The 26460-nt window shown below is 53.0% G+C and overlaps 1 protein-coding gene across 26 annotated transcripts in view; it reads right to left on the reverse strand.

Annotated features, from left to right (window-relative positions):
• The window catches only part of CTIF (cap binding complex dependent translation initiation factor), a 138300-nt gene that overhangs the window by 14440 nt on the left and 97400 nt on the right, over positions 1–26460 (reverse strand). For 15 of the 26 annotated variants that reach the window (XM_050716187.1, XM_050716179.1, XM_050716183.1 and 12 more), the window contains 3 exons: positions 23258–23699; positions 21151–21480; positions 3240–3395 (listed from right to left, as the gene is read on the reverse strand). In XM_050716187.1, the coding sequence (XP_050572144.1) occupies positions 3240–3395; positions 21151–21480; positions 23258–23699 (928 nt within the window). The remainder of the gene's footprint in view (positions 1–3239; positions 3396–21150; positions 21481–23257; positions 23700–26460) is intronic. The other 11 variants (XM_050716189.1, XM_050716182.1, XM_050716185.1 and 8 more) reach the window with 1 other exon arrangement.

A 26460-nucleotide genomic window follows, 5' to 3' on the forward strand; every position in this document is an offset into this window, starting at 1 on the left:
TAAACAAATACATCCAAAGCAGCACTCGGCACCGAGCACCTTGGCTGGGAGCTGCTCCTGCTGGCAGAGGGCTGGCAGGAAGGTGGCAGCTCCCAGGCCCAGAGGCACCGCCTGGGTTGGCGTCCAAACAACATCCCATTGAGGATGGGATGGAGACGCGGGAGAAGCCAAACCTCCCAGCAACACTCGTCCGTCCCTCCGTCCCTTTGGGGATGAAGCGGGGAGGGCAGTGAGCTGGGCTGCCCGCACCAACCCCACTGAGCACATGCAGTCGTGGGTAGTGGGGTGAAGGACCAGACCCAGTTAACAGCAGATGACAAATTGCATTACTTATTATCTCAACTCAAAGTTTACAGGGACAAATTTGGCGTGGTTTTGTGAATTAAAGCGAGGCCAGAGCTGGGAGACCACGGTGGGACATCCCTCTTGGTGAGGCCGCCAAGTGTGGGAGTCAGGACAATTTCCTAAAAATGCTAAAAGCGTTTTCATCGAGGCAGACAATGGACTCAAGGCAGAATGTGGTCCTGCAGGACGTCACCACTGCTCCTGCGTTAGGAGAGCCTGGGCAGCACAGCCTGGCCCGGGGGAGAGCCCTTCCCCGGGAACAATGCCCTCCTCCAGCTTCCTCCCAGTTGCCCCGGGCGCAGAAGGATGGATGGGAGGAAAGCTCTTTCTCTGATTTACGTTTAACCTCAGCGCCTTATTACTCTTCGCACAAGCTCCCCATATTTGATGGCTGCAATATCCTCTGGTTCTCACCCGAAAAAGGGCTCTCCTTTCCGCACTCCCCAGCCGCCTGCGATGCCAGCCTTTGGGCCGGGCTTGGGCGACCCATTCCCCTTCTCCATCTTTAACCCCATACACTGTCAATCCAAAGCACCACACAAGCTTACTGGGCTCTCTCAAACCATTTTAAACAATGGCTGCATCCTCTTCTTACTTTTCTTGGCAAACCGTCTTTGCCTAAAATCCCAATGTTGTCCCCGCTGTGAATACACCTTCCTCTCTGCCTGCACACCTCTTGCCCCCAAACCTCCTAATGGTGAAAATGAAACACTTTTGGTTCCTGGGGGTTCAGCTCACGGGATGCCCTGTCCCCAGCTTGGACACGGTGTTAATAAGCTTTTACTGGGGGGGGGGAAAGGAAAGGAGCTGGTGAGAGGAAGTTTTGCAGGGGGAAGGGAAGAGGCATTCCTGCTGCAGTCGTCAGGCAACTTTCCCCTTCCTCTTGCTCACTCCCTTGCTGACCTTTGGCTCAGCCTGCCAAAGCTATAAAGGAAAAGGGAAAAAAAAAAAGAGACAGAGAAACTAAAAAGCAAGAAGAGCTGAAAGGACAGGCAGAAGCGCAGAGATGTTATCTTGCCCCTGATAATGATTTATCGTTAAAGGATGGGTGGATGGAGGCAGGGAGAGCTAAGCGCAGCTGCAGCAGCACAGAGGGAGCCACCGACGAGGAAGGAATCAGGGGCGAGGGGCTGAGACTGCACGTGGGCACGTGTATGCTGATGAGCAGGAAGGGGAAAAAAACATGAAGAGCACTATTAAACCTCTCAAACCCATCCTGAAGCAATCGAGGGATGCCCACAGCTAGTGGCCAGTCCCAAAGTGGCCGAGCCACAAGGACCAACCCAGCCCAACTTCATGAAACCCACTGAGGGACGTGTGTCCCAAGTGCCTGCTGAGCTCCAAAGACACCAGCTGCAGCGCTGATGTGCTGGTGCACCAGCACAGCAGAGCATCAACCCACGGCAAGGTGCCTGTCCCTGCTGCAGGACCTCACGGGCTGGGGACGGGCTGAGCGGGGTGAGGTGGGCTGAGGGACCTCAGAGCACCTCTGGGCCCTGTTCTGGGCTGGCCCTGTGCGACAGGATTAGCTGAAATGGCAAAAACCAGCAGTGGCGGCCCAAAAAGCCAGCCCTGAGCCATTGAATGGGAACAGCAAGAGTCAGGGTCCCAAGTTTATGCACGGCATCTTGGTATAATCAGTAAAAGCTTTTTATAGAGCTGTTCTGCAGCAAAAAATATCCCCAATATGTGAAATTCGCGTCCTTCAACGTGTCCTTAGATCGCCGCCGTGTCCCCGCGTAGTGGCAAGACAACGAGAACGACTGTGACAGCACGGTGAGGACAGACAGGAGTTGGGAAAAATCCTGGCAGAATCAGGGCTGGGCTGTGTCACGGCTGTGATGGGAAGTCGGGGAGAACGGGGGCTCTGCCAGACACCAGGATCTTCCCGATGAGGTGACACATACTGCCGTGGGCAGAGATTTTGGGGAAGTTCCACTATTCTTAGCACCCCTCTCCCACCTCCTCTGCTCGATGTGTGTGCCTCATCACGACGCCCGGACACTTTCTCACTGTTACAGTCACTGTCTGTGAACTCTACCCACAGCATTACTGCGCAGGCAAAATGTTTATAGTGTGTTTGCATTCAGAGAAAACTTTCCATGCATGCAAAAAGTCATTACTGGCAACTTTTTCCCCTCTCCCTCTCCTTTCCTTGCCCAAGGTCTAGCGGAGAACTTATTTTGCAGCGAGTTATTTATGGCCCGACAGAAGTGCTACTGACAAGTTGAGACTCCCAGCTCCAACCCTGGGCGATGAGACAGACTTCTGCCTAAGAAAGTCCTCTGCAGGCAGCAGCAGGAGACAAAACCACCTTTAAAACAGCATGGAGGAAAGTCCTCTCCTGCTCTTTTGAATGTTAACACTTGAGTTTCATTTCTTGTTTGTCCCCAGTGAGGCTTTTGCTCCCAACCTGAACTATGCTCACCTTATCCATCTCTGAAATGTCCCCAAACCTGATGGCAGGGCTGGGTTTACGCTGCATTATGTGGTCCCCTATGTCACTACTCCCTCTCTCTTTCCTCCCCTCAGTCTGTCTCATCTACTCAGTTGGCTTCACTGCTTTTAAGAAGCTTTCTTAGCTCCTTTGGTGGGGATTTGCAGTGGTGGGATTTGCAAAACTAAACATTGGGTTTGCAATCCCAGTCGTCGGGCTTTGCAAACCCTTTGACAAAAGGGTCCTGCTTGGAGCATGTGCTTATTTTTTTAAGCAGAATTACACCAGGCAGGAGGAGCCAAGTGTCCCTGCAGGCATCAGTACTCTTAGGGTGAGAAGTGTTTGTGTGGGTAAAGCAAACATTTGGGAATCACACAGCACGTATCTACGGATCATGGGCACTGCAACTCAACGGCTTGTCCCGAAGGTGGAGAAGGAAAACCTCCGAAGGCATTACCTCCCTGAGGCAGGTATAGATGGGGCAGACGAGGACTCGGAAGGGCTCTCCGGTGCTGCTCCTCATGGTGCCGAAGACCTCGCAGAGGAAGGTGATGAACCCCAGCCAGCGCTCCACGTCCCGCTGCTGCAGCTCCTCCCGCATGGTGAAATCCTTCTGCAAGAGGGACGGAGACAACAGGCTGCATCAGCAAAACCGCACCGCCAGGGGAGAGGCAACGGCTGTCTAGATGGAGAATTAGGAGGAAATTGAAACTCAGGGTGGGGGGAGGAAGACAGACAGACTGACTCTGTAGTAACAGCGGGGAGATTACTCAACGCCAGCGGAGTGGCTGGAATTTCAACACGGCCAAGCCACCAGAAGCAGGTACTGTAGAAACAACGCCAGCCTCTGCAGTGACTGCCACGGCCTCCCCCTGCCCGGCCCTTCCCCTTGAATGGACCTGGGGACTCTTTGCCCTGTGCACAACCGAAATGGAATGAAAATGACCACAAGTGGCTCAAAGGCAGTGCCTGGGGGATGCGATGGATGCCGGTGGCTTGGTGGTCCAGCATCTCCAGCAGAGGTAGCTCCGAGCTGGTGTCGGGCCAGGGGCTTTCCGATGCTCTGCCTGCTCCCTGGGGTCTCACAGATGTACAGCAGAGCCTGTCTGCCTGCCCACACAGGAGGAGATTAGGGGAGCACAGAGCTGATATTAAAAGGTCACCCTGCTCCAGAGCTGACGGTTGCCATGACCAAGGATTATGAGGATGACGTGTTTTATGGAGCAACACCGGGAGCGAACGAGCTGGGAGGCAGCTGCCTCCCCCACCAGTCCTCCAGCCAGGGAGGAAAAAAGGGTTTGCCCAAAGGCAGGACATGAAAAGGGGTACGTGTGTGTTGGGAGCATGTGGCAACGAGCAAGGAGGAACAGGGGAAAGCAAATAAAAAGCTTTCCAGAGGGCACCACCACCACGTGGGATGGCACCAGAGCGTGCACAGCGCTCGGAGCCGAGAGGTCTTCCCTGGGCTCTGAGCGATGCTGCGGAGCCTCTCGCATGACGTCCCACGTGAGCTCGCTTGTCTGTCTCCACAGTGACCTTTCCTCGGTATTAAAAATCAGTAGGCACTAAGCAGGGGAAAATCAGAGAACAGGACAAGTTCGTTCTCAACAGCCCGTGTTCCCAGCACGGCTTGCACAACGTCTTAAATCCAGCAACTAAATAAATTACCCCGTATCTTTTTCATCTCGGTTTATTCCTACTGCCCGAGACAAAAGGCTTTGCTGCTCCCAGTGCTCCAACCTGCAGCTGCACTCTGCGGAGCCAGAGATGTAAAAGCCACCACACCAAAGACCGCTCTCATGCCCCGGACAACACACGGGAGCTGTTCCTTTTGAAGCAAAGGTAAGTAAAGCAGCTACCAACCAACGCCAGGCAAACGCGCAATGGTTATTTTCATGACACCACTGTATGCATAGAAGATCCAAGAAAGGAGCTATTTATATGTTTCACTACAAAAGGAACAAAAAAAATATATTTGCATATGCAGGAAAAAGACTTGTAAAATACCCGAGCCACTTATTAACCAAACAGCGATGACTAATTCCTCTCTACACCCATTTCTATAAGGCAATTGCCCAACTGTGTCTGCGACTGAAATCAACCTGCAGCCAAACACTGCTGGGCCTCTTCAGGCTCTCCGGGGGAGTTTGCAAAGCTCTTCCTTTCGTTACTCAGCTGGTCCCAGGCTGGCAGTGGAGGAGAGATATTTGCCAGCTCAGGTTGTCACCCCAGGGTTATTGAATTGCTCATTGTGGAGTCTTCACTTGACATTCAATGGCAAAAAACAAACAAACAAACAAAAAAAAAACGCGAAGAGAAATGTCCTCCTGACTACCGAGCAATTAAAAAAGCCAACGAGAGCATCTCGTGCCCCTTGACTGTGCCGAGGGAGCCTCCAGCCCTGCTCCTCCACATGGGCACTGCAGCTGGGTGCCAAGGCTCTTCCTCCATGCCCTGAGACCTCCCATGCCCATCCTCCAGCAGGGGCCGCCTAAAAAATGCCCGGGCATCACATATTTTGGGATCCCTGGTGCACACCGGGGAGTTCCTAGCTGCTCGGGACAACCACACCGGGCTTCAGGTGGATGAGCCAAGAACAGGCAGGGGCAAAACCTCCCCGTGTATGTGACAGTCCCTCCATCTCCCCTGGAAGCCACCCTAAAGGAGCCTTGCAGGTTAGAGGAGGGATTTATGGTGCCGACGGGTGGGTTTGTTGCCAGCTCCAAGGCTGCCAAGACAAAGCGCGCCTTTCCTGGCTGGCGCTGGCAGGGTGCTGCCGTTCGCTGGAAGCAACCCGCGGCAGGGCACTGGGAAGAGAAGAAGCCTCTCTGTGCTATCAGCTTCAGGCAGAGCCTCAGCCTTGCCCAGAAGAGCCACCGTGACATTCCCATCAAGGCTGGGACAAGAAGCAGCCAGGGCACAGTTACTTACGTGGCTCCGTCCGCTGCCGAGGGAAGCACGCTGAGCATTTCAGTGACATGTCACCTCCGAACAACTTTACTTAATGTTGCCACGGCCACGTCGCCAGTGCCCCAGGACCCTCTCTGCAGCTGAATAATCCGTAACATCCGAGATGGAAACCTCGGCAGGGCTGAGGCAGGACGACGGCAGCCTCCAGCAGCAGACAAAGCGCAGGGAGAACATTTTGGGTTGCGTTAGCAAGGCTCTCCTGCCACGGCTCTGCGTGGAAATGGGGAAAGCCTTGCTGGAAAAGCCATTAGCAGGTAGTCTGGGCACCTGCTTAGACAACGGGGCTCCACCGCTGCCTCTGGCTGCGTGAGCATCGCTGCACCCTCGTGCCTGCTGTGTCCCTCTGCAGAAGGAGGGATGATATGGGTTCCTTTGAAAAAGCAGGAAAAGCACCTTGCCAGGGGTAGGGATTAGGTGTTTTGGACCATGTCTGTCTACAGGCAGGAGTTGGGCTCCCCAGGAGCCAAACTTCCACGGCAGCTGGACTCGCCCTGGGCATGGAGAACAATTCAACCAGGTCCCCAAGGAGCTGGCCACCAAAACTGATGAGCTGGACCAAGGCAGTGGGAGAAGGGAAGAGCCACGGGGCTGCACAAGTGGACACAAAACCCACGTCCCATGCTGCCGCATCCATCCCACAGACTTTTGCACAACTGAAGTGGAGCAAAACCCTTCAGAAACGGGCTCAACCCAGACGGCAGAGCCACTGCCCTGCCCCATGAACTTTATTTGCTCCGAAAATGCCTCCTGGAGTTATACAAAAATAACCTGTGGATTGGCCTGCCCCATGCTTAGGTGGTGAAGTCAGTGCAGTAAGCAAATTATCTTTCATCAGTTTGGCTGTATTTTTAAACACAAACTGTATTACTAATTTGGGGGTGCCCCGGCCCGTAGATAAGCTGAGTGCATTTACTGGATGACCTTCCTCCAGCGCCTATAGTTTAAAATAAAATGTATTTATACCAGGTAGCAGGACTGGCCTCACTTCTCCACCTGGTTTGGGAGAAGAGATCGTTAGGAAACCACGCAACAAGCATGGGGATGGCAAGGAGACCTGCAAAGAGGCTCAGACAGGAAAAGTTTGGGGCACAACCCAAAAGGCTGAGCACGTTCTTGATGTTGGGACCCTCCATGCATGAAGGGTAAGCCAGGGGTGGCCCAAGCCCATGCGCCGCAAGGATGGGCACACCCTCGGACATGCCTTGCATGGCAAGGAGTCCTGGAGCTGAAGCTCCTGCCGAGCCTCTGCCAGCAAGGGATGCAGAAAATGTTGGCGTGGGGGTTGCCACTCTTGCACCCAAGTCAAGGCCCTCTCCTCACCTGGATGCACCTCACGCAATACTATTGCTTCTTGGCCCAGGCATGGCATCTCCTAAAGACCAGGCCCAAGCCCTGAGGAGAGGAGAAAAACCCCTCCTGTGCTCCTCTCCTGCTGTTGGTGGGCAGCAGCGTCAAGCAGGACGAGGGGCAGCGCTGAATTTTGACCGTCGGACCTCAGCCCTTGCTCCAGCACCGACAGCTGCAGCCAAAACCCATCCCCGGGGAGTTTGCCACACTTTTTAAAGACGAGTCCCAAATAACTCTGCCCCAGAGCTGGGCCCACCGACGCATGGCTGGCTGTGTCAGCAGCGAGTTAGAGGGCAAAAGTTTACCACGGGATAAAAATGAGAGTTAAATTTAAGCATCTCCACCTTCTGATGGAAAAAAAACCTACACATTTGGGCTTGTTGCTCTGTAAACACAGGGCTCTTCCTCTGGCAGCTTTGCTGTTTACTCAGTCATTGTCAAGGAGGCAGGAAATACTGAGTCAGAAATGCTGCGCAAAAAGAAATATATAATGCTTGGGTATCGGCGATCGGCGCTGTATAAAAAGCCGAGAGAGGCTGTGCTAAATGCTTGGTCTTGCTGGCAACGTGCTACGAAAGGTTGGAGCCTTAAAGGGATGCGTGGAAAGGGCCTGAGATAAATAAAACGGGTCCAAGGAGCTCCCAGACGTGATGGCAGCAGAGGAGATGTCTGCTCCCTCCCAGAGCGGGATGTAATTTAAGTAATTCTCGCACTTAGGTCCCGGCTTTGGTCGAGCTCTGGAGGCAGAGCTTTGGTTTTTGGGGAATACAGCCCAGCTAGATGAAAGACAAAAAGAAGAAAAAGAAAAGCAGAGCTCACAGCTTCCGAGCAGAGAGCAGGGCTTGGCAGTAGCAGCACAGGAGGCTGAGATTTATTTTCAGTCCTGCGTGGGCTCCCATCACCTCTGTACCCTTATTTCCTGGCTGGCAAGTGGGAACAATTTACTCATCTTCCTCTGCACAGCGCTTTGGGGTGTGCGACTGAGACATGCAAATTGTAACAATTATTATTGCTCCAACAAAGGAGCTATTGACATTTAAAGCAGATAAACCCTTTAAATTACAGATGACACTCTGCACCCAGCCTTGCAAAGGTCTGGGCTTCACCCAGCCATGAGGCATTTCACTCCGACGGGCTTTCATCACGGCGTTTCCTCGAGCTGGATCCACAGCCTGGCGAGCACGCGCCCATCTCTTCTCGGGCAGATTTGGCCACTTTGGCCAGAGCAGCAAATGAAACCGGTGGCCTTCAGCATGGACCTGGCTTCTTCTGAATTGAGCGACAATTCTACAAGACCAAAGATCCTGCAGCTGTTGGATAGACACATCTCGCAAGGAGGAAATTTTAGGGTTTTGCCTGCTCTTACTGCGGAAATACTGCTTATTCCTCTCGCATGGAATTGGGCAGGAAGGGGAAACGAAGGTTGGAAAACTCCCAGCTCTCCTGAAGGTTTGCTGGGAGATGCCAGGCAAGCTCCCAGCATCAGCAACATCCAGGAATTTTAAATTCCTCGGCTTTTGGGGTACCTATCCGGATAATCACAGACTGCAGCCAACAGCAGCGGGGGGTACTTTCCATCTGCATACCCAAAATAATGCCAGCACCCCAAAATGAGGAACTGAGGGGTCACTTGAAACCCGTGCCCCTTTCCCTCTGCCACCCCTCCGTCAGGTCCCAGCCCCGGGACCACCTGTGTGGTGTGGGTGTCTCATGGCCGCCTCAGCGAGGCTCGCAGTTCCCCGGTTAATTATTAATTCAGTCAAGTTTTACAGCACCCGAGGGGGAGCCTAATAATGGCTTCGCAAACAGAAGAGCATTGCTGTTAATCCGGTAGTTGCTGGAGATCCTGGAGCACCGTCTGGGTGGATGCTCTGGGGGGCGAAGTAGCCCCGTCTGGCCACGAGGAACAGCAAACACCATTCAGCAGTTGTCCTGGCATAAGAATCTTCTCTAATGAGCCTCCGAGAGGACGCACGGGCTGCACAGAGGAGGCAGAGCGGGAGGGAGGCAGCCCAAGTACATCCCACACCGCTCTCCTTTCCTCTCGTGGAGGGAGAAGAAGCAGCACTGAGATGCAGACGCCGTGTCCCAAGGGTCAACTGCACAGCATCCCGTTTCGGCCGCAAGACATCAGCATTGTACCTCGTTACTGCAGGAGCATTTCCTTCAGCCAATTTTCAAGTGGGATAAGGCGAAGAGCACAAACGCTCTGGAAATGGATAGAGAGAAGAGGTGGGGGCACGCTGGGCGCCCCGATTGCTTCACCGGAGGGTGTTGGCCAACCCGTCCTCCAGCGGTACCCCGGCGACGGAGCTGTCTTCCTCCTTACTTAATTTTCTCTGTCGCCCTCCTACCCAGCCCTTCTCTGGGTTAAGGCTGGGCTCACGGACACCGGTGGGGTGCTAGCTCGGCTGGCTAACAGCAATTTGTCACTGCTGCTGAAAGCCCTGCGTCTCCCACGAGCCTGGACCCGGCTGGGACAGCTCATCTGCATAAGGAAGGTCTCGGTGACGCTGAGACACACAAATTAATTGACTCGCTGGGTTGCCTTCAGAGCAGCTGAAGACTGTTTGACCTGACCTGACCCCATGGCAATGCCCGGAGGAGGCAGCTCCCCTCCTCAGGCTTGCTCCCCCGGGATATTTCGGAAGACCCTTGCCTTGCATTTCAGTCCCCACTGCTCCACGGAAAAAAATGAACATAACTCCCCCCAGCAAGCATTAATGGACTGCTTTGAATTGCTGTTACGGATGGTTTGATGGGACTTCTCCAGCCCTCCTCCGTGCCGGGGTGAGGTTGGAGCCCCAACACCATCCCTGGCATCCGCTCAGGGGCCACTTCTGTGCCTGAAAAACCACCCATGCGGGTGTTTTTTTTTTGGGGCCAGCTGGAGCTTGCCAGCAGGCTGCATTCTTATTTTAAGCTCCACGCGTGCGATGTGGCCCCTTGATAATGCAGAGGTGCCAAGGAGTCTATGGGGACGGGCCAAGCCTGCAAAGAGAGCCATGGGCACCGCCAACGCCGCCGAGGGGGCAGGCATGGGTGGGCGGTAGGGGGTCATTCCCCACCACTCTGCTGTTTCGAGACTTTTAGGACTTTCTGCCTCATGGATACAACCAAAACCTGAGCTGACCTCGTGGCACGAAGCTGCGAGTGCAGTGCCATGAGCAGCCTGCATCACATCCAGCACACTGCGACGCTCGGGCAGTTCGTGCCCCTGCTCACAAACCCCAAAAACCTCACCAGGTATGAGGGCTCGGGATCTCTGAATGGCCCCGCTCTCCCCAGACTGCACAAAATCCACGCCGTAAAAGTAAAAAATTGCGAAAAGGCTTGGGAGCCCACGGGCAGCCAGCCAGCCTGGTCCGAGGATGGGATTTTCCCCCCGTCTGCCCAGAGTCTGAACCTTGCAGGCGAGGAGGGAAGGGGAGGGGACGGGGTTAACAGGCTCCCAGCCGGAGATATTCGAGGCACCCAGAGTTCGTGTAAAGTTTCATGCCGGGACCCTTTTCTAAATTCTTTTGGTCATGGGAGAAAACGCTGCAACTGTTTAGTCTGCAGGGAGGCGGTGGCTCTGGCCCAGCACGAGGACGTCGCTGAGCAAACGTGCCAGGACCAACAACCCCCTTATCTCCTCTGCCACCAACTTTTCACCCATCTCTCACCAGCACGGCCAAGGGCATGGGCACGGACCCGTGGTACCAGCACTGGTGTCCTGCTGGTGAGGCTGCTCGGGGCTCCCTGGGATGGGGATGAGCCACATCCGACAGCCGGGGCCCTGAGCTGAAGTACCAGTCTGCTAAAAAGCGTCGCCATCCAGCTCTGTTTACACAAAAAATCGCAGAAGATCTTTCTTAGGGGGTGATGTTTACAAATCCTTTGAAGCCAGAGAGCTTCTACTATAGAAAATGCTGTTTTGGCTAACATTTTTTTTTTAAAGGATGTAAAAGGATCCGCTCTGCTGGCCCTCTGTAGATGTACATACCCCACACACACTGCAAGCTGCCTGTCCGCGTGGGAAAAGCTGAGCTTTCTTTTTGAAAGAGCCGGGCTGAAAAACTGCAGAAAACATGAACCACAAACCCCCTCGGTCCCTCCAAACTTTCTGTCTTTATAGACACGCTCGTGATTACCACGGCACATTCTGCAGTGTAACACACGGCGTCCTGGTGGAGCCTCTCCGTAAGAGAGCAGACATCAGGGGCCGGGATGTTAGAGAGACGTGGGGCAGCACACCTCACCCCTAGCAGCGAGGCACGAGCAGCAGTTTTGTCTCCCCAGCCCGGCACTATTCCCCTACCACCGCGGCTTTGTGCTCTGTATCCAGTTTCACTTCCTGGTGCTCCCGGACCGGAGGCGATATCGCGGCGCTGGGTTTCCAGCGCTGCTCCAAACGCTCCTCCCACCCCCTTGTTAACGAAATAATGTGCAGAGCAAGTGTCATAAAAAATAACAGGGGAAGAAAGAAAAGCGCAGCAATTTATCACTGGGAAGGGAAGAGGAAGCGTGGGCAAAGCTGATCACACTGTTTTTGGGTGCTCAGCAAACAGGGGGAGGACGGGGGCTGCACGGGACGCAGCACGTTGTGCCCAAGGGTGAAGGCAGAGGATGTGTCACGGCGGGGTGGCATCGTCCAAACGTCCTCTGCTTTCCTGCGTCCTCAAACCCAACTGCTGCACTTCGCACCGGTGTCAGGCCTCATTCGCTGGCCAGGCGTGGGACACAACCTGGAACGCCTCTACCGCACCTCATCCCTCACCCGCACACACCGCACGCCTGGTCCCACGGTCGCTGCTGCTGGAGCGAAAAAAACAACCCCGGGAAATTCCCCGTGCCACAAATGCTTAAGGCAAAATAGCACCAGTGCTGCAGCGCTGCAGGGCTGTGGGGTTGGCAGGGGTGTCAGCTTGTCCTGCAGCGCTTTTGGGGGGACATCAGGGCAGCTGGGTGAGAGGGGACGGGGCCGTCTTCGTGCTCGCCTGGCCCCAGGAGGAGCTGGCGAGCTCGAGTCCCCGCAGGCCGTCTGGGCTTGCACAGGCATTTGACCTCGGCTCGCCGCAAGCCTGCTCTTGCAAGGCAGTACTGGGGGGGTGGGGGGGGCTGCAGGATGGTCCCCACACAGGGCAATGCCTCGCGGGGTGCTCACCCCGAGCCTCCATCCAGGGGGTGCAGAGCCGCTGCCGCCAGCTTGGAGCCACCTCGCAAGCTCACCCCTGTTTTCTGTGTCCCCACTTTGTGGCCGGGGGTCGGGGGGGGGGACAGAACAGGCACCAGGAGCAGGGATTTCCCAATCCCGCAGCCGCCAGCATCTCTCACCCCCCGGCTCGGCGTGGCTGCAGCAGCCTGACCCGGATTTACGGGGGCAGCGGGGAGCAGATGGGCTGGCAGGCTGGTGCGTTAACGCCGGCTGAGTCCCGGGGCTGGCAAACCACGCTGCCGCGTCCCGGGGACGGATTCGAGCCTTTTGAGGGACAAGGGGTCCCCCCTGCAGCGCAGCCACGAGCCGATGCCAGCTTTTCAAAACTCCATCCAGCCTGGTCAAACGGAGGGAGAGAGGCCCTGATGAATTTCTTTGCTTTGAGCGACTGGATTTTGAGGCTTTAATTTTTATTTTTTTATTTTTTCCCCCACCTGTCCTAACAAAGCATCCAGGCTGGGGGGGCTCCCTCTCAGCCCTGAGCGGCCGGGGCTGCAGGCAGGCTGCACAGCCCGCAGTCTCCACCTAGAGCCCGGCGCAGCCTCTGCTCAGCGCTGCATCCCTGCGCGGGGGGCTGGCCCCTGTCCTGGCCCTTGGTCCCTCCAGGGTGACAGGGAGCCAGAAGGAAGCACACGCAACGTATTTACGGAGCAAAGGAGGCCACTGGTGTCTTTTAACCATGTGCTTGAGCAGTGCAAGATAAAATCTTACCGGCGCAGTGAATTTTGAGTCAAATACGCTATTCTTTGAACTCCTACGGCTTTTTTTCTGCAACTTAGTCCTGCTTTCTAATCAATCTCTCAAACAGTAAACTCCACAGCGCCCTGCTACCCAAAACCGAACACCTTCCCCATGTAGAAGAATCGGTGAGACTGCAGCCCCTGCTGCCTGGTGCCTGGGGGCTCCGGTCTGCTTCCCTGCTTCCCCAAAGGCTATTTGTTGCCTTTTTCTTGCACACCACTAAAGCCCCACATCCCAGTCCTCATCCCACTGTTAGTTTCCAAAAAGTGCTGATCCCTGGTGCATCCTCTCCCTGTCACCCTACTCCTCCCAGTTCTCTCCGCTTAGAAATGGGAAAGTTGGAAGCACACAGCCTGGCTTTTAATCCGGGGCTCCCCAGTAACTCCCAGACCTGCCTGGGACCTTCTGCGAGCAGTTCCCGTAACGCCAGCACACCAGCTCACTGCCCAAACTTGTGCAGGCTGCATTGAGCCTCAATGAGGATGCAAAATAGAATATTTCAGAATTGCGGCGCATCTTCAGAGACACTCCAAGGGGAAGGGAAGGGAAGCATGGCGAAAGCGTGGCTGATGCTGATCCTGCTGGGACTGCCTGCACAGCTTGCACAACAGCACGCGTGTCAGCACACATACACACACATACATACTACGGATATACGTGTGCATTAATTTAGAATTGCCTTTGAATTCCCTGGGCATAAATAAAACAAATCCCACCTGCCAAGCTCTGGCTACAGGGATTTGCATCTAGTAGGCAAGTCCCACAGCCATTCACAAAACCAGGACAGGGCTGCCAAGATCAGTGCAGAAATGCTAGTGCCTTTCAGCATGAACCATGCATATTGCTTCCACATCCCCATTACCACAGCACCCACACACTTCACCATCTTTGGTGTTTTTATCCTCCCAACCCAAAAAAGTGCTCCCACCACTGGGAGGTTAAGTCATTGGCTCAGATAAACAGGGAGCCTGCAGGAGAGGAGGGATTTCAGCTCACTCCACCCAAATCCTTGTGCTCAGCAAGGTAAGTGGGAATTAGAATCATCTAGGTTGGAAAAGGTAATCAAGGTAATTAGAATTAGAATCGTGTAGGTTGGAAAAGAGCTTCCAGATCACCAAGCCCAACCAGCAACTGTCAGTCGATTCTCTGGTACCTAATGCCTCAACATTTCTATCCTGAGAAAGGATTCAAGCTAAACTTTACTCGTCTATCCTCTGCCTCGGCTGCCAGCAACAGGTTTATGAGCTTTGCCACCCTCCTGGCTAAACCCCTCCAGAAACAGCTGCCCTGAGCATCTCAAATCCATCCCAGTCCACCAAAACACAGGTGTGACCATGCCAAAACCCACAGGGTCTGAGTCAAGTTTTTAAAACCCGAGGGAAGCAGGGCACCAAACCACGGAAATGTCATTTTTTGGGCATCAGGAGATTGCACTAAGGTGACTCATTTGTATCTCTCAGAACCAATTTCTGCGTTTGAGCAAGCACCAGGCTGATGAGCATGGAAGAAGCCCTGTGTGGGCATACAAGAGAGTATGTAAAAGAGGATGCAATAGGGTATGTGACTGGGTATGCACATCCCAAACCAGGGCATGCAACTGGGTATGCAGCTAGGTACGTAATTAGGTATGCAATTGGGTATTTAATTAGGTATGCAGTTGGGTATGCAATTAGGCATGTAATAGGGTATGCAGTAGGGCATGCAATGGAAATAGTCCCGGCCACTGGCACCAAGGCATCTCCAAAGACGAGGACACACCAGGCTTCGCCTCTGGGTGCACGTGTGAGCCCTGCAAGGGGCCGTGCTGGGCTCTGTGCAGGGATGTGCCTTTCGTTTCTTCTTCTTCTTCTTTTTTTTTTTTTTTTTAAGAAGGTATCAGCCTTCTGTTTGATGTGTTGCTGGCCGCGGTTGCTAAGGGGAGCAGTGTACAATTACAGCCCCAGTGATGTCCTCTCTAATAATATACTTCGCTATGCATAGCTCAGATGCAGACACATCTCGGCTATAAAGAGCACGGAGATTTGAACAGAGGAATACTCCAACTTATGTTACATGCGAAGGGTCTGTGGCATGTTGCTCAACACCTCCCCACTGCAGAAAAAAGCGCTGTGGCCAGCGGGAGCCAGTGACTGAAACTATGACAAGCAAAAATCTCTTGCAGGAGGCTTCCTTGCAATTTATTAATTGCACAGGGATTTGTAGAGGGGAAAAGAAACCATGCACATATCCACCAAGACATTTTTCATGCCCCTGTCCCTCCAAGGTCCCCAGTTCAGCTGCGTCCACCCCAGCGGCTCGTGCAGCCCAAAATCACTCCTCATACCACACTGGTACATCAAAGGACCCATGCACAAAGGAACCATGGTTTGTTTGTGGACCTGGAGAAACAGAGCGAGTTCGTAGCTACGGTTTGGGTGGAAAGGAGAAAAGGGGGGCAATTGCCCCCAAGAGGAAAGCGCAAAGGCAACTGGTGCTGCTTTGCACCAGTCTGCTGCAGCTAATGGTTCCCTTGCGAGTGTCTGCAGCCAGATTGGGTGTCTCAGACTGAACCCCAAAAAACAAACTCAATGAGGAGAAATTCAGAAACCAACACCAAGCCTAGGGCCAGTGGCATCTCCCCACGGCTGATCAGCCTGCCCCACGGTGGCCCTCCCTGCCATCCCAGGTTCCCAGCACCCAGCTTCAGCAGCAAAGCTGAAATCCGGGACCGAAACACAGAGAGAAGGAAGAATTCAAACCAGGGTTTTCCCGGCCTCAATCCCCTCGTTTCAGGCCAGGACAGCTGCCGTGTGTCTTTTGCAGGTGTAGCTGCTCCGTTCCCAGCCACGGCCGCGAGCTCTGCGAGGGCACACGCTGCCCGGGGAGATGCTCTTTAGCAGGAGCTGTCTGCAGGGAGGGGATGACACGACAGCATTCCTGAGCCACGGCGCTGGCATCTGTTTTGGGATCAAAACCAGTGCCATGAGATAAGCTGCGAACATGTGCAGCCCCCGGGCGCAACCGGTGCGAGCACCCCTCCGACACGGGCGTTTGTCAGCAGCTGAAAACATAAGAGGAGCCAGGTTAAAAAGACAGTTTGTTCAGCAGTGCCTAAGGGAGATGCTCCAGCCTGTGTCCGGGGGCTGAGCTGCTGAAATTCACGGGCATTTTGCTCCTAGAAGAGGGACAAACAAGTCCGCTCAGCCCCTGCAAAACACGAGCATCTGCTGGTGCCATCTGGGGGGTGAGCGGCTCGGCCCCAGCTGGGGGGATCAGCTGGGGGGGGCACGGTGATCCCGATTTATCACACCCTGGCAGAGTAATTCCCCAGCTCGCTGGTGCCCGGCGAGCCGAGCTCCTTAGGTCCAGGGATCGGATTAGTCTGAAAGGTGCTGCAGAGACACAAATCCAGCTCCAGAGCAAGCGTTTTATTAGAGTTTTTTAATTAACGGGAAATTATCTAGAAACGGCTGCTGGAAAACATCTGCCTGATGGTGGAGAGGTCAGGACCGGAGCTGGGCGATGTTAGATTTTCCCTAATGCAGCCAACTCCCACGTTTCACAGCTGTGACACGTCTTCTGCGCTCTGTACATGTGTCTGTCTCCTGCCAGGGCTATCAAGCCTGAATGTGACGCAAAAAATGCTGGTTTGGGGCTGACCAAAGTATTTCATAAATCAGTGTGAATGGATCCGATTATTTTGGTTGGAAAAAGAAACTGTGTTTGGAGGAAGTCAAAATGCTTCCCTCTCAGAAATGAAATGTTAAATTATTTAATTTCACCTAGCGCTGTGGTTTTGATTTGTACTGATCCGTGACCTTTTGCCCCATCAGGATATTTTTAAAAGATGTGCAGTTTTGGGTGGAGAGACCCCCTTTAGATTCATTTCTCTGTGCCCTTGCACGTGAGAGCAGCTACCCGCACAGCCTGCTCGCTCTTTGCATTCGATTCCTTCGCAGCTTTCCGAGGCAGACGCCGCGCTCCCTCCCCGTGCACCGAGCACAGCGAGGCTGGTTACACGTTCCTGGGAAGCACTTAGGGACTCTCTGGAGAAACGAGATGTATTATTTATGCTGCACTCCAGCCACGGAGAGCTGAATGCGAATCCATTCATTACGGCACGATGCTGCAGCGTAACACAGCTCACTGGGTCTGCTCATAGGGGCGGCGGTGCTGTGACAAGAGGGCAAGCTGGAAGGGTCTTCCCCAGCCCGGGGGGCTGCTGTCCTCCTCTCCTTTTGGGTAACGTCCTGCTGCTTCTGGCCGCTGCTGCTGGACCCTGCTTTGGCTCTGCTCTTTCTAACTTTTTTATATCCTTCAGCCAAACCCATCTGTTGTGTCCAGAGCAATCAGAAAAGCACTGTGGAGTTACCCTAGCTTACAACAAATACCGATTCTCATTATTTTATTTTGCTTATTCTTTGCCTGTTTCCCTTGTTGCTGAATATCACCGTCATCCAAGACCAAATAATGACACAGGTTCACCCTGGCACAGCTGCTGTAACAGCCTGCTGAGCGGCTCCTGGCTGTTTTAGTGGCATTAGAAGACAAAAGCAAGGTGACGCTGCTCTCAGGTCTGCTCTGTGGCTTCTGACACCCCTCCGGGGTCGGGATAAGCGGTAACAGAAATGTGCACGTTTCTCCTTGTAGGCTTTTTCCAACATTTTCATGCACAGGGCTAAGCCTCCCAGTGCAGTGCACAGCAGCGCACTGAGACACACGGACAGTAAGGATCCCACTTGCTCCTGAAGATGCAAGGAGAAATTCCTGGTAACCCTTCCAGGGAACCCTGCGACAAACGGGTCACCAGAACTCGTCCCTGTTTGGTGATTTCATCTTTACAGAAGGCCAACACCTGAACTCGCTGTCCTCTCCTGCTGCACACAATTTCGCTCAGCTCTGGTGCAGACACCGGGATATTCCCCGAGAACCTATTTTTTAAAACGTATCTTTAGGGCAAAATTATTTCTGCAGCAGGGCGATTACGTGACTTAGGCGCAGTTCTGTCGGCGGTCGAACTGCCTGAGTCATGCGATCTGCGTATCAGCTGTAGAGCCTTAAAAACCTCTAATCCCAGGAAAAGGAAAATAACCTGACATTAAAAAGCACTAATATTTAAAAAATGACAAGTGTATTGGGCTGTTATGTGGTGCTTAGCCATAAAACTGAACTTAAGAAGCCCTCCTCCATCATGGCCAAAGGAAATCAAAGAGACGGATGGTTTCCTTGAGTGTCTGGTGGCCACGGAGCTCCCTGCCCACAGATGCTCTGGCTGACGGGTGAGGAAGGACCCATCCTGCTCACCTCTGTGCGTCCTAGGGCAGTGCTGCATGCCCACACTCTCCTGCTTGCATGCCCAAGTCCATCCCCAGCTGTCTCTCAAGGGCTTGGCTGCAAAAGATGCTTGAGGAATGGTGTTCTCACCTAGCTCTGCAATGGATTCAGGGATGGATTCAGAGGGTGCTGGTCACTGTGCACGGCAGCCACCCACTGGGGACGAGTCGGTGCCAGGAACTGCGTGCCTTGGCTGCACTCCTGCCTTGCATCAAGACCACATCTTCCTCCTTAAAAACAGCTTTCTTCCCCTTAACAGGAGACAACAGCTTGATTTAAAGCCAATGAAAACGGGAGGAGCAGTCCTGTGACTCAGGCGCCCCACTTTCAAACTGCTTTGAAGGGAGCAGGAGAAACGGTGGGCACGGCTGATGTGCCCCAAACACCAGTGCACGCCTGGTGAGCAACGTTTGGGATGCTTGGATGCCCTAAATGACACCCCCATTACCTGGATCTGCTCCTCAGTCTGGGTTCAGGGCACAGCAGTCTTGGTTGGCTCAGGACAAAGACACAAAGTCTGGTGGGAAGGAGAACTCCAGCCCCACCAGCAAGCTGGGGCTCTTGATGAGCTGCCCCTGGACAGGAGAGCCCCGAGGAGCTGCTGCTCCAGTGGTGACATGCAGAAATGTTCTCACCCCTTCTCGGCTCATCCAGCACCACAGCTCCCAGCAGCTCCACGGGGTGAGCACTGGCTCTGCTCTCCCTGAAAGCCCTGCAGGGAACAGTGCTCCCTGCACGCCTTTGCATCTCGCTAGGCTTCGCTTCCAGCAGATTAAATCCCTCCCACTTGCTTACAAGTGAAGAGCATTTGGAGGTATCCACCTTTTCCCTCTCTCTCTTTTAGCTTTACATATATAATCATGTTTTGGCCTTTGCAAACTTTTGGAGAGAGCCTTTGACATTGGTCTTCACAAGAGGATGCAGACTCCTGTAATCTGGGCTCTGATCTGAGATGAGAGAGCCTGGGATCAGACCTTGCACCACTGCGGGTTGTTGCACAGGCGGCCTTGTCTAGAGCACTCAGTCTCTCCACATCATCCCTTGCCTGCTGTAAAGCAGGAGACAAAGCTCTCACCCTTCTTGGAGTCACATCTCCTCAGACCTATGTGCAAGTCAGATCCACGTGGGCTTTCTAAACCCAGCTCTACCTTTCTGGCTATATCCTGGTTTCCTCCAAACACCTCCCCTAGCATCCTGCACGCCTGTTCTTTGTAGTCACGTAGCATCTCCCTGCTACAACATCATGTGGAGCTGCAGATCCTCCTCTCATCACCTTCATCCCTTCCCTCCTCATCCTCAGCCCTTCCAGCAGCTACCGTTGCAAAATCAAGAGCAGGGGCTCAAATGAAAATGTCAAGAGATTTGAGAAGAAATACAAGCTGGTTTTTGTCAGGCTTGTTTATGAAACTGCATCGGCTTGTGTAAAGGAAACAGAAAAAAACAGCTGAGCACCCTGGTTGCAGGACCCAGAATTACTGCAAACGAGGGAAACCACGGCAGAGGGAGATGGAAAGACCTGTCCAAGGTAAAGACTGATCACTAGCAGAGAAAACTTAAGCTGAATCTGGTAGACAACCAAACCTACCAGACAACTGTCTACCAGCTTTCCTCTCATTTCCATAGGAAAATCCATTGCTAGAAACATCTTCCTTAAAATATGCATTTCTAGGCCAAGTTTCCATTTCTGGAAAAAAAAAATAAATCCCAGTATCCCCAGTGAGCACCGCTGCTCTGGATGCTGCTGCCCACAGACAGCGACGTCAATGAAGGTGGCAGAAGACGACAGCTTCTTCCCTCCCATCCCTGTAAATACAGCTGACAGCCCTTTGCCTGCTGATCAGACATGAGAAGGTATCTGGAGAGCAGGAAGACGTCTCCTTCCAACACCTCCTCCACGGCAGGACCAGAAGCACGAGTGGCAGCCACACGCTGCTTGCCCAAAAGCTGTGTTTGGCCCCCACCAGGTACACACGGGCACAGCAAGGAGGGCAGGCAGGTGTGCCAAAAAAACAGCACAAGGCTGGACACCGAGCAGTCACAGAGAAACGAGAGCTACTTGTACGCATGTGCTGCAGACGAGCTGTGTGTGTCAGCAAGTGGCCAAACAGAAATGCAAATTAAAGCAAAGATGCAAATTTGTGCTTTCATCTCTGCACGCCCTGTCTCCAGAGAGGCAGAAAGACGGAGGTCCGTGTGACACCCTCTCCAGAAAGCAAACCCCCACCTCGGCTTTGCTGTTGCTGGTGGTTTTTGGAGCAGAACAACCAACAACCAGCGCTGCCTATCGCACTAAGCGAGTCACTCAGAACAATTAGAAAATACACAAATTATTAATGTCCAGGGTGCAATGAGAAACCAGGAGCAAGCTTTTCCACCAGGTGATGCGGCCAACAGCCTTCCCGGGGACCATGACTTAACTCGACACCCGTGGTGCTGAGAGGTGGGGGGAAAGCAGCAAGAGAGCCCAAAAGAGCAGCAACGACCCCTCACTGTAAGGCCAAGCTCACTTCTCTTCATGTCACGGGGATGCTGCCACAAGCAACCCCCTCCTTTCGCAGACGGGCCCTGCCGTGACATACCGTGTTTCCACGTACAGCTCCTGAAATGGGAATGAAGAGCAGCTGGATGATGTAACAACGTCTACAGTAACCATTAAAGGTGGGAAATGCAGAAGCACTTCCTCTTCTCGTTACCTGGGCCTAAAAGGAATTTGGTAAAAGCTCAGCCCCTGCCCAAACGCACGGTAAGACCTGGCGGGGTGAAGCTGCAAGCGCCTAACCAAATTATTTCGTCTAATTACCTGCAACATGTTGAGGAGCAGACTCCGGAATTTGGTTCCTTCCACCATAAAGAGGGCCATTTTGTCACAGAGCTTGGCTGCTGTGGAAGCAAAGCTGCGGTCTGTCACCGCTTTCTGGTAGATGGTCTTAACTATCTCCCCCAGCATCTCCTCAGAGTTGGTGGAGTTCTGGGCCTCCTCCATGAAGGTGGTGAGCTTGGAGTCAACATCACTGCTGTTGTTCCTCATGCTGTTTAGGATTTCAATTAATTTGTCCATTTTGTTCTTTTCAGGGTTGGTGGTTTCAACCGTGACTTCGTCCTGGTCCGTGAAAAGGGAAAGACAAGGCGTCTGTTACACAAGGAGAAAACAGATGTATCAGCCCTTGTCCTTCCACAAACAGCAAAGGGGGAAAGGGGACAGGGGAGACATATAAACAGACCTAGAAAAGTCAGAGCATCCTCTAGAGGTACAATGGTCTCAGCATTGAAAGACACAAGTGAGTGAGTCCTGACCCAGAAATGTGCCGTTTCCCCATTTCCCGCAGCACGCAATCCCAGAGTCTTCCTCCTCAGCTCAGGGAGAAGATGTGCTCGAGGGCTCTGAGCCAGGACGCCAAGGTCAGATCACCCCGACTGCCTTCACAGTCTCAGACAGGTTTCTGGCCTTGTCTGCTCAGCTTCCCGTCTGGAACATGGTAATAATGGTCATTTTTTTGGCCTCTCTTTTGAAAGTGCATTCTTGTTAGCAAAATGCTCACATAGCAATCCCACAGAAATATCTGCATTTTAATGCATATTTAATGATTTAAATTGGGGTCGAAGATGTCACATGTTCCAGGCATTAGAGAAACTCCTAACTTTTCCATCTCTTCCCTGTCACACATTTTACTTCATGTCATTACCACAGAACTTACTGCTTCTTTTTAAACATTTCATTAGGCATTTGTCCCTTCCTCCACAGCATAAGGCATGCATCCTGCTTGCTCTGGTCTGCTCCCTTCACCTCCCATGGTTCAATCTTAAAACAGATTATACCATACAAACCTGTAGCAATTGTTTGGACAACTGCAAGGCCAGCCGGCAGGAGCTATCAGGAGACCAGCAGGGTTGACTACACACATCCCAGAGTGGGTGCTTATGTGATGTGTTTCTTACCAGGTTATAAATTCGCAGGGCATACACTGCAGTGAACACTCTGAAAGTCTTTGCTGTACTTCCATCGCTTTAAATAACATAAAACTAACTAACAAAATCTTTTCCTCACCCTCAAGGCACAGACATAAATAGTAAATGCACATGCATTCAAAGGTATACATTTCCAACGTGCACTCCCATGGAACTGTGTATGTTCAGGTTATTTTTGATACACATTTCGAAAATCTCACTGGAGATCCCCCCACGAATGCATTTTCCAGTCTGAAAAGAGAATCTCAAGAGAAAGAGTCTGGGTTGCACAGAGGGCAAGTGGAGATCTCTGAGTTCCTCAGAAATCTGAGGCTGAATGTTGTTTGGATTCTCCTCCATCACTTGCAAGCAATAGCTTTGTTATTGTTGGGTTGCTGGAAGGAAGGGGGAAAGATAAGGGAGTTTCAATTCATTACCGAGATAAATGGATATCAACTTTAAAGTAGCTGACTACAAATACTCAGCATTCAGAAGTCAAAGCTTGGTATTTCGCTCCTTAATTGCGGAGAGACGAATTGCCTTTTTTAGACCTCTCTGCGAGGCTGGTCAGCTCTGCCGAGTGGAGGCAGTCAGCTGGGATCAGCCGCCGGGGAGTCAGCGCCTGCGTTGCAGCTCGCACGTGCCCCAGCCTTCCCCGAGGGTGTTTGCAGGGATAGGGACGAGCCCCCAGTCCCTCCTGGAAAATTGAAGCTGGCAGCAACCTCAACCACAGAGGCAAGCTAAGAGCCTTATCACTGTGTCAGTAAAAAACCTCCTGAAGAAGCATGGGGACACTTCAAGAGAAGCGTTGATACAGGGAGATTAAGATAAGTTGGGTGCATTTCACGGAGAGGTCCCTTGAGCCCAGCCCACCCTGTATGGAGTACGTATGGCCCACCCTGCATGGCCAGCAGCCAGGCTCTTGGAAAAAGGGTAAGCCCAAGTTCCCCTAAGAGCAGTACCTTTTCTTTTAGCCTCCTCCGCAGCCTGTCTTTGGAAGACTGGAGCAAATTGATCTTGGGTCTCTCCCCAGTGCGCTCGTGAATACTGTCTCTCCGCTTGGTCTCCGGCTCCTGGATGTACTGCTGGGACTGCTTCTCCACCGCCTCCGGGCCCCGCTGCGTCTCCGACGGGCTGTGCACCGTGCAGACGGAGCTGTCCTCGATTTTCAAATTCTCAGTCTCTTTGGCGTTTCTGTGCGTTTCTTTGTCGTTGGGCGAGTGCTTCTGGTTGTGGTGCCATCTCCGGTTCTGGCTGTAGCCGTGGTGGCCCGTCCTGCCTGAGGAGTGAGGGGCCTGGCCTCCTTGGTAGAGTTTCTGGTGGTCCCTGTTGTGTTTGGTGCTGCCTTGCTGATGATCTGCGTGCTGCTGAGACTTGTTCCCACCAGGAAGTCTCTGCTGTCGCCTGGGAAGTAAAAGAAAGAGGTCACTATGTCCTTTTTTTGCACGGACTGGTAGCAGAAGGGCAACAAAGATGAGGTAGGTCTTTTCTGAGCAGGCACCCGTAACCATATTTACTCACAAAATGGCTTCATTCATGTAGTGTCTGCAGTGTCATGGAAACGACATAAGAGCAGACTACCTAATGATCTCAGCCCTCTGCATTCATATAAATTACTCCAGCAGCACCGTCTCATAGCAACTAATGGTTCTAAACCCTGCCGAGCCGAGCACCTACATCAAATGCAGCCTTGATGGAGAGAAGGAAACAAACCCCAGACTCAAAGCCACACGACACCTAAAAAATCCCGTGCTACGCTACGCCATGCTTGCTTGGCAGGTCGGTGTTATACCAACTGGGCCAGCACATCCGCCTCACCAAACAGGCTGGCCCTCGGGGTGACTCTCCGGTCACCCTAGCACAAAAGAGGAGCCAATTTAATGGTACCTAACATGACCTACTACCAACTAGCATATTTCAGCTGAAAGTTTTCATGAGTAATTGGGTAACATGACTGTGGTTCCCAGGAAAAGCTGCCCTGTGCTCCTCTGTGAGATGAAGACTTGCTTCCACACTAGACCAGGGAAGACTTGGTTAGTAGCAGCAGCAGCCGGAAGTCAGGTAGGGAAAAAATGCTACAGGTTATGTTTTTCTGAAGTCCTAAGTTATGTTTTTCTGAGTCCTCCTGATAAGCCTGGCCCACAGCATCACTCCCCTGCATGCCACCTCCGCTGCACCAGCTGGGCGTACTGCTGTGCTCATTCACAGCACGCCGTACCAAGAACTTCTAACAGAGAAAGAAAAAAGCTACAAAGCAAACTTCCAAGGAAAAGAGGTGCCCACACCAAATGCTTTTGCCCCTTCCTCTATTTCCCTTCTGCACACCCTTCATCATTGCTACGCAGGGGATGTGTACGAAGAACCTGAGGACCACGCTCGGCTCCGGCAGCACGGGGAGCCAGGACCAGTGGCTCTGGATAGGAGGCAGTGCGAAAATGTGGCTCAAAGCAGGCAGCGTGGACATTCAACAGGCACAAAGAGGAGGAACAGCCCGTGAGCATTTGCTGGAGGGACTAGCACGGCTCGGAAGCCAGCTCTCGCCCCTCGCTGCAGGCAGTAGCTGAGACTGCAGGTCCCCTACAACCCCACAGCCGAGTGGAAGAAATGCTTTGGCAGCCTCTTTGCTGTCGCATCCAAAGCTCGCGTCGTCTCCAGAAATACGCCTGGCGTGACAGGGCTCCTCAGAAGCAGACACCGCTGCACCGAGCTGCGAAAAAACAGCCCAAGAGCGAGGAAACTTTCCTCTCGCTCCCTCCTCCAGGAAGCTGGAGTGAGAGGAAATTCCTGCCAGCAGATGCGGCCAGAGTGTCTTGCACCCTCCCGCTGAACTTGGACATTTCAGATTTCCACACGGGCTGCGAAGACAAGATTATCAGGGCTTGCAACACACGCATACGTGCACAGAAAAAGAGCGAAGGAAGTTTAAAGGTCTCTCGTCACCCCGAAGGGCAAGGCTTCGGGCTGCTGGCGGCCGCCTGGTGCTGAGCTCCTTTGGAGTGGGTTAACCCCGAGGCACCGCGCAGCAGCGACCGGCTTTGTTTAAAGACCTTGGCACGGCGCTGGGGCTAGCCCTAAGCGCAGTGGCAGCTCCCTGCGTGCCTGCTGCCTTTTTAACGCTTGGTATTTGCTCGGAGAGCACGTGGGATGCCCAAACGCTCTGCTCCTTACAAGGCTCTTGGGAGCAGCGCCGGGGAGGCGCAGGGCAGCCTCTCCAGGGTCCCACGAGGCAGAGGCAGCAGGCATCGCACAGGGCTGCAGGGGCCACGTCCTTGCTGGTTTTGCAGCCGTCACAATCCCCCTTCTGTGGCTCATCCTCACCCCTCACCCCAAACCCCCACCCCTCTGTTTGGGTGACGAGCTCCATTAGTTTTAAACGTCCCACGCAGCAACTCGTTTTATTTTCACGGCCGAGGTCTGCGCTGCTCAGCTAAGTGGGCTGGGGCGCAGGAAGCGGCCATTCACAAATACATTGCCATGGTCAGTGGCTAAACCGTCCCCAGCCTGGCCTGCCAAACCACGCTGCCCCTCAGATCTGTATTCCTTGGCAGCCACGGGAGTTAAAAACCTACTTTGCGAGGCCAACTGGCTCTCCACCACAAAGAGCGAGGGCTCGTGTTTGGCCAAGGCAGGCCCAACAGGCTTGTTCTTGGTGGCAGTGGAAGGAATTTGTGTTTAGTCTCAGACCATTGAATCCGGTTTTCTGAGATATTCAACATGTTTTTTTGCAAGCTGAATGGCAGGGAATTAAAAAAAAAAAAAAAGGAGATGGGGGAAGCTTTCCTGTTTGCTGGAGCCTACAACCATTTTATGAGTACAGATTCTCCACATAAAGTTTTCCTGGCATTTCTTTGTTTCCTCCCAGTAACGCAATCATATAAACTGCTTTATAAAATGCATAAAGAGCAATGCTTATTAAAAGGGGAATGTCAAAATAAAAGTTAGTTATACCCCTTATCTAGCTCTAAGCCCTCACATGCTTAAACGTGCAAGAGTTTTGCTGATACAACTGAGCAAAACCTTTCTGTGGTTTTGCTCTTTCGTCTTCAATATCAGAGTTTAACTGTTTGGGTGCACTTCCAGGCTTGGCTGATCAGCCAAATAGACTGTCACTGTATTTAGATTGCAGATATTGCACAGAAATGATAAAAGCTGCAAGCAGATTCAG

The sequence above is a fragment of the Cygnus atratus genome, chromosome Z, assembly GCF_013377495.2.
Source record: "Cygnus atratus isolate AKBS03 ecotype Queensland, Australia chromosome Z, CAtr_DNAZoo_HiC_assembly, whole genome shotgun sequence".
Taxonomy (NCBI): domain Eukaryota; kingdom Metazoa; phylum Chordata; class Aves; order Anseriformes; family Anatidae; genus Cygnus; species Cygnus atratus.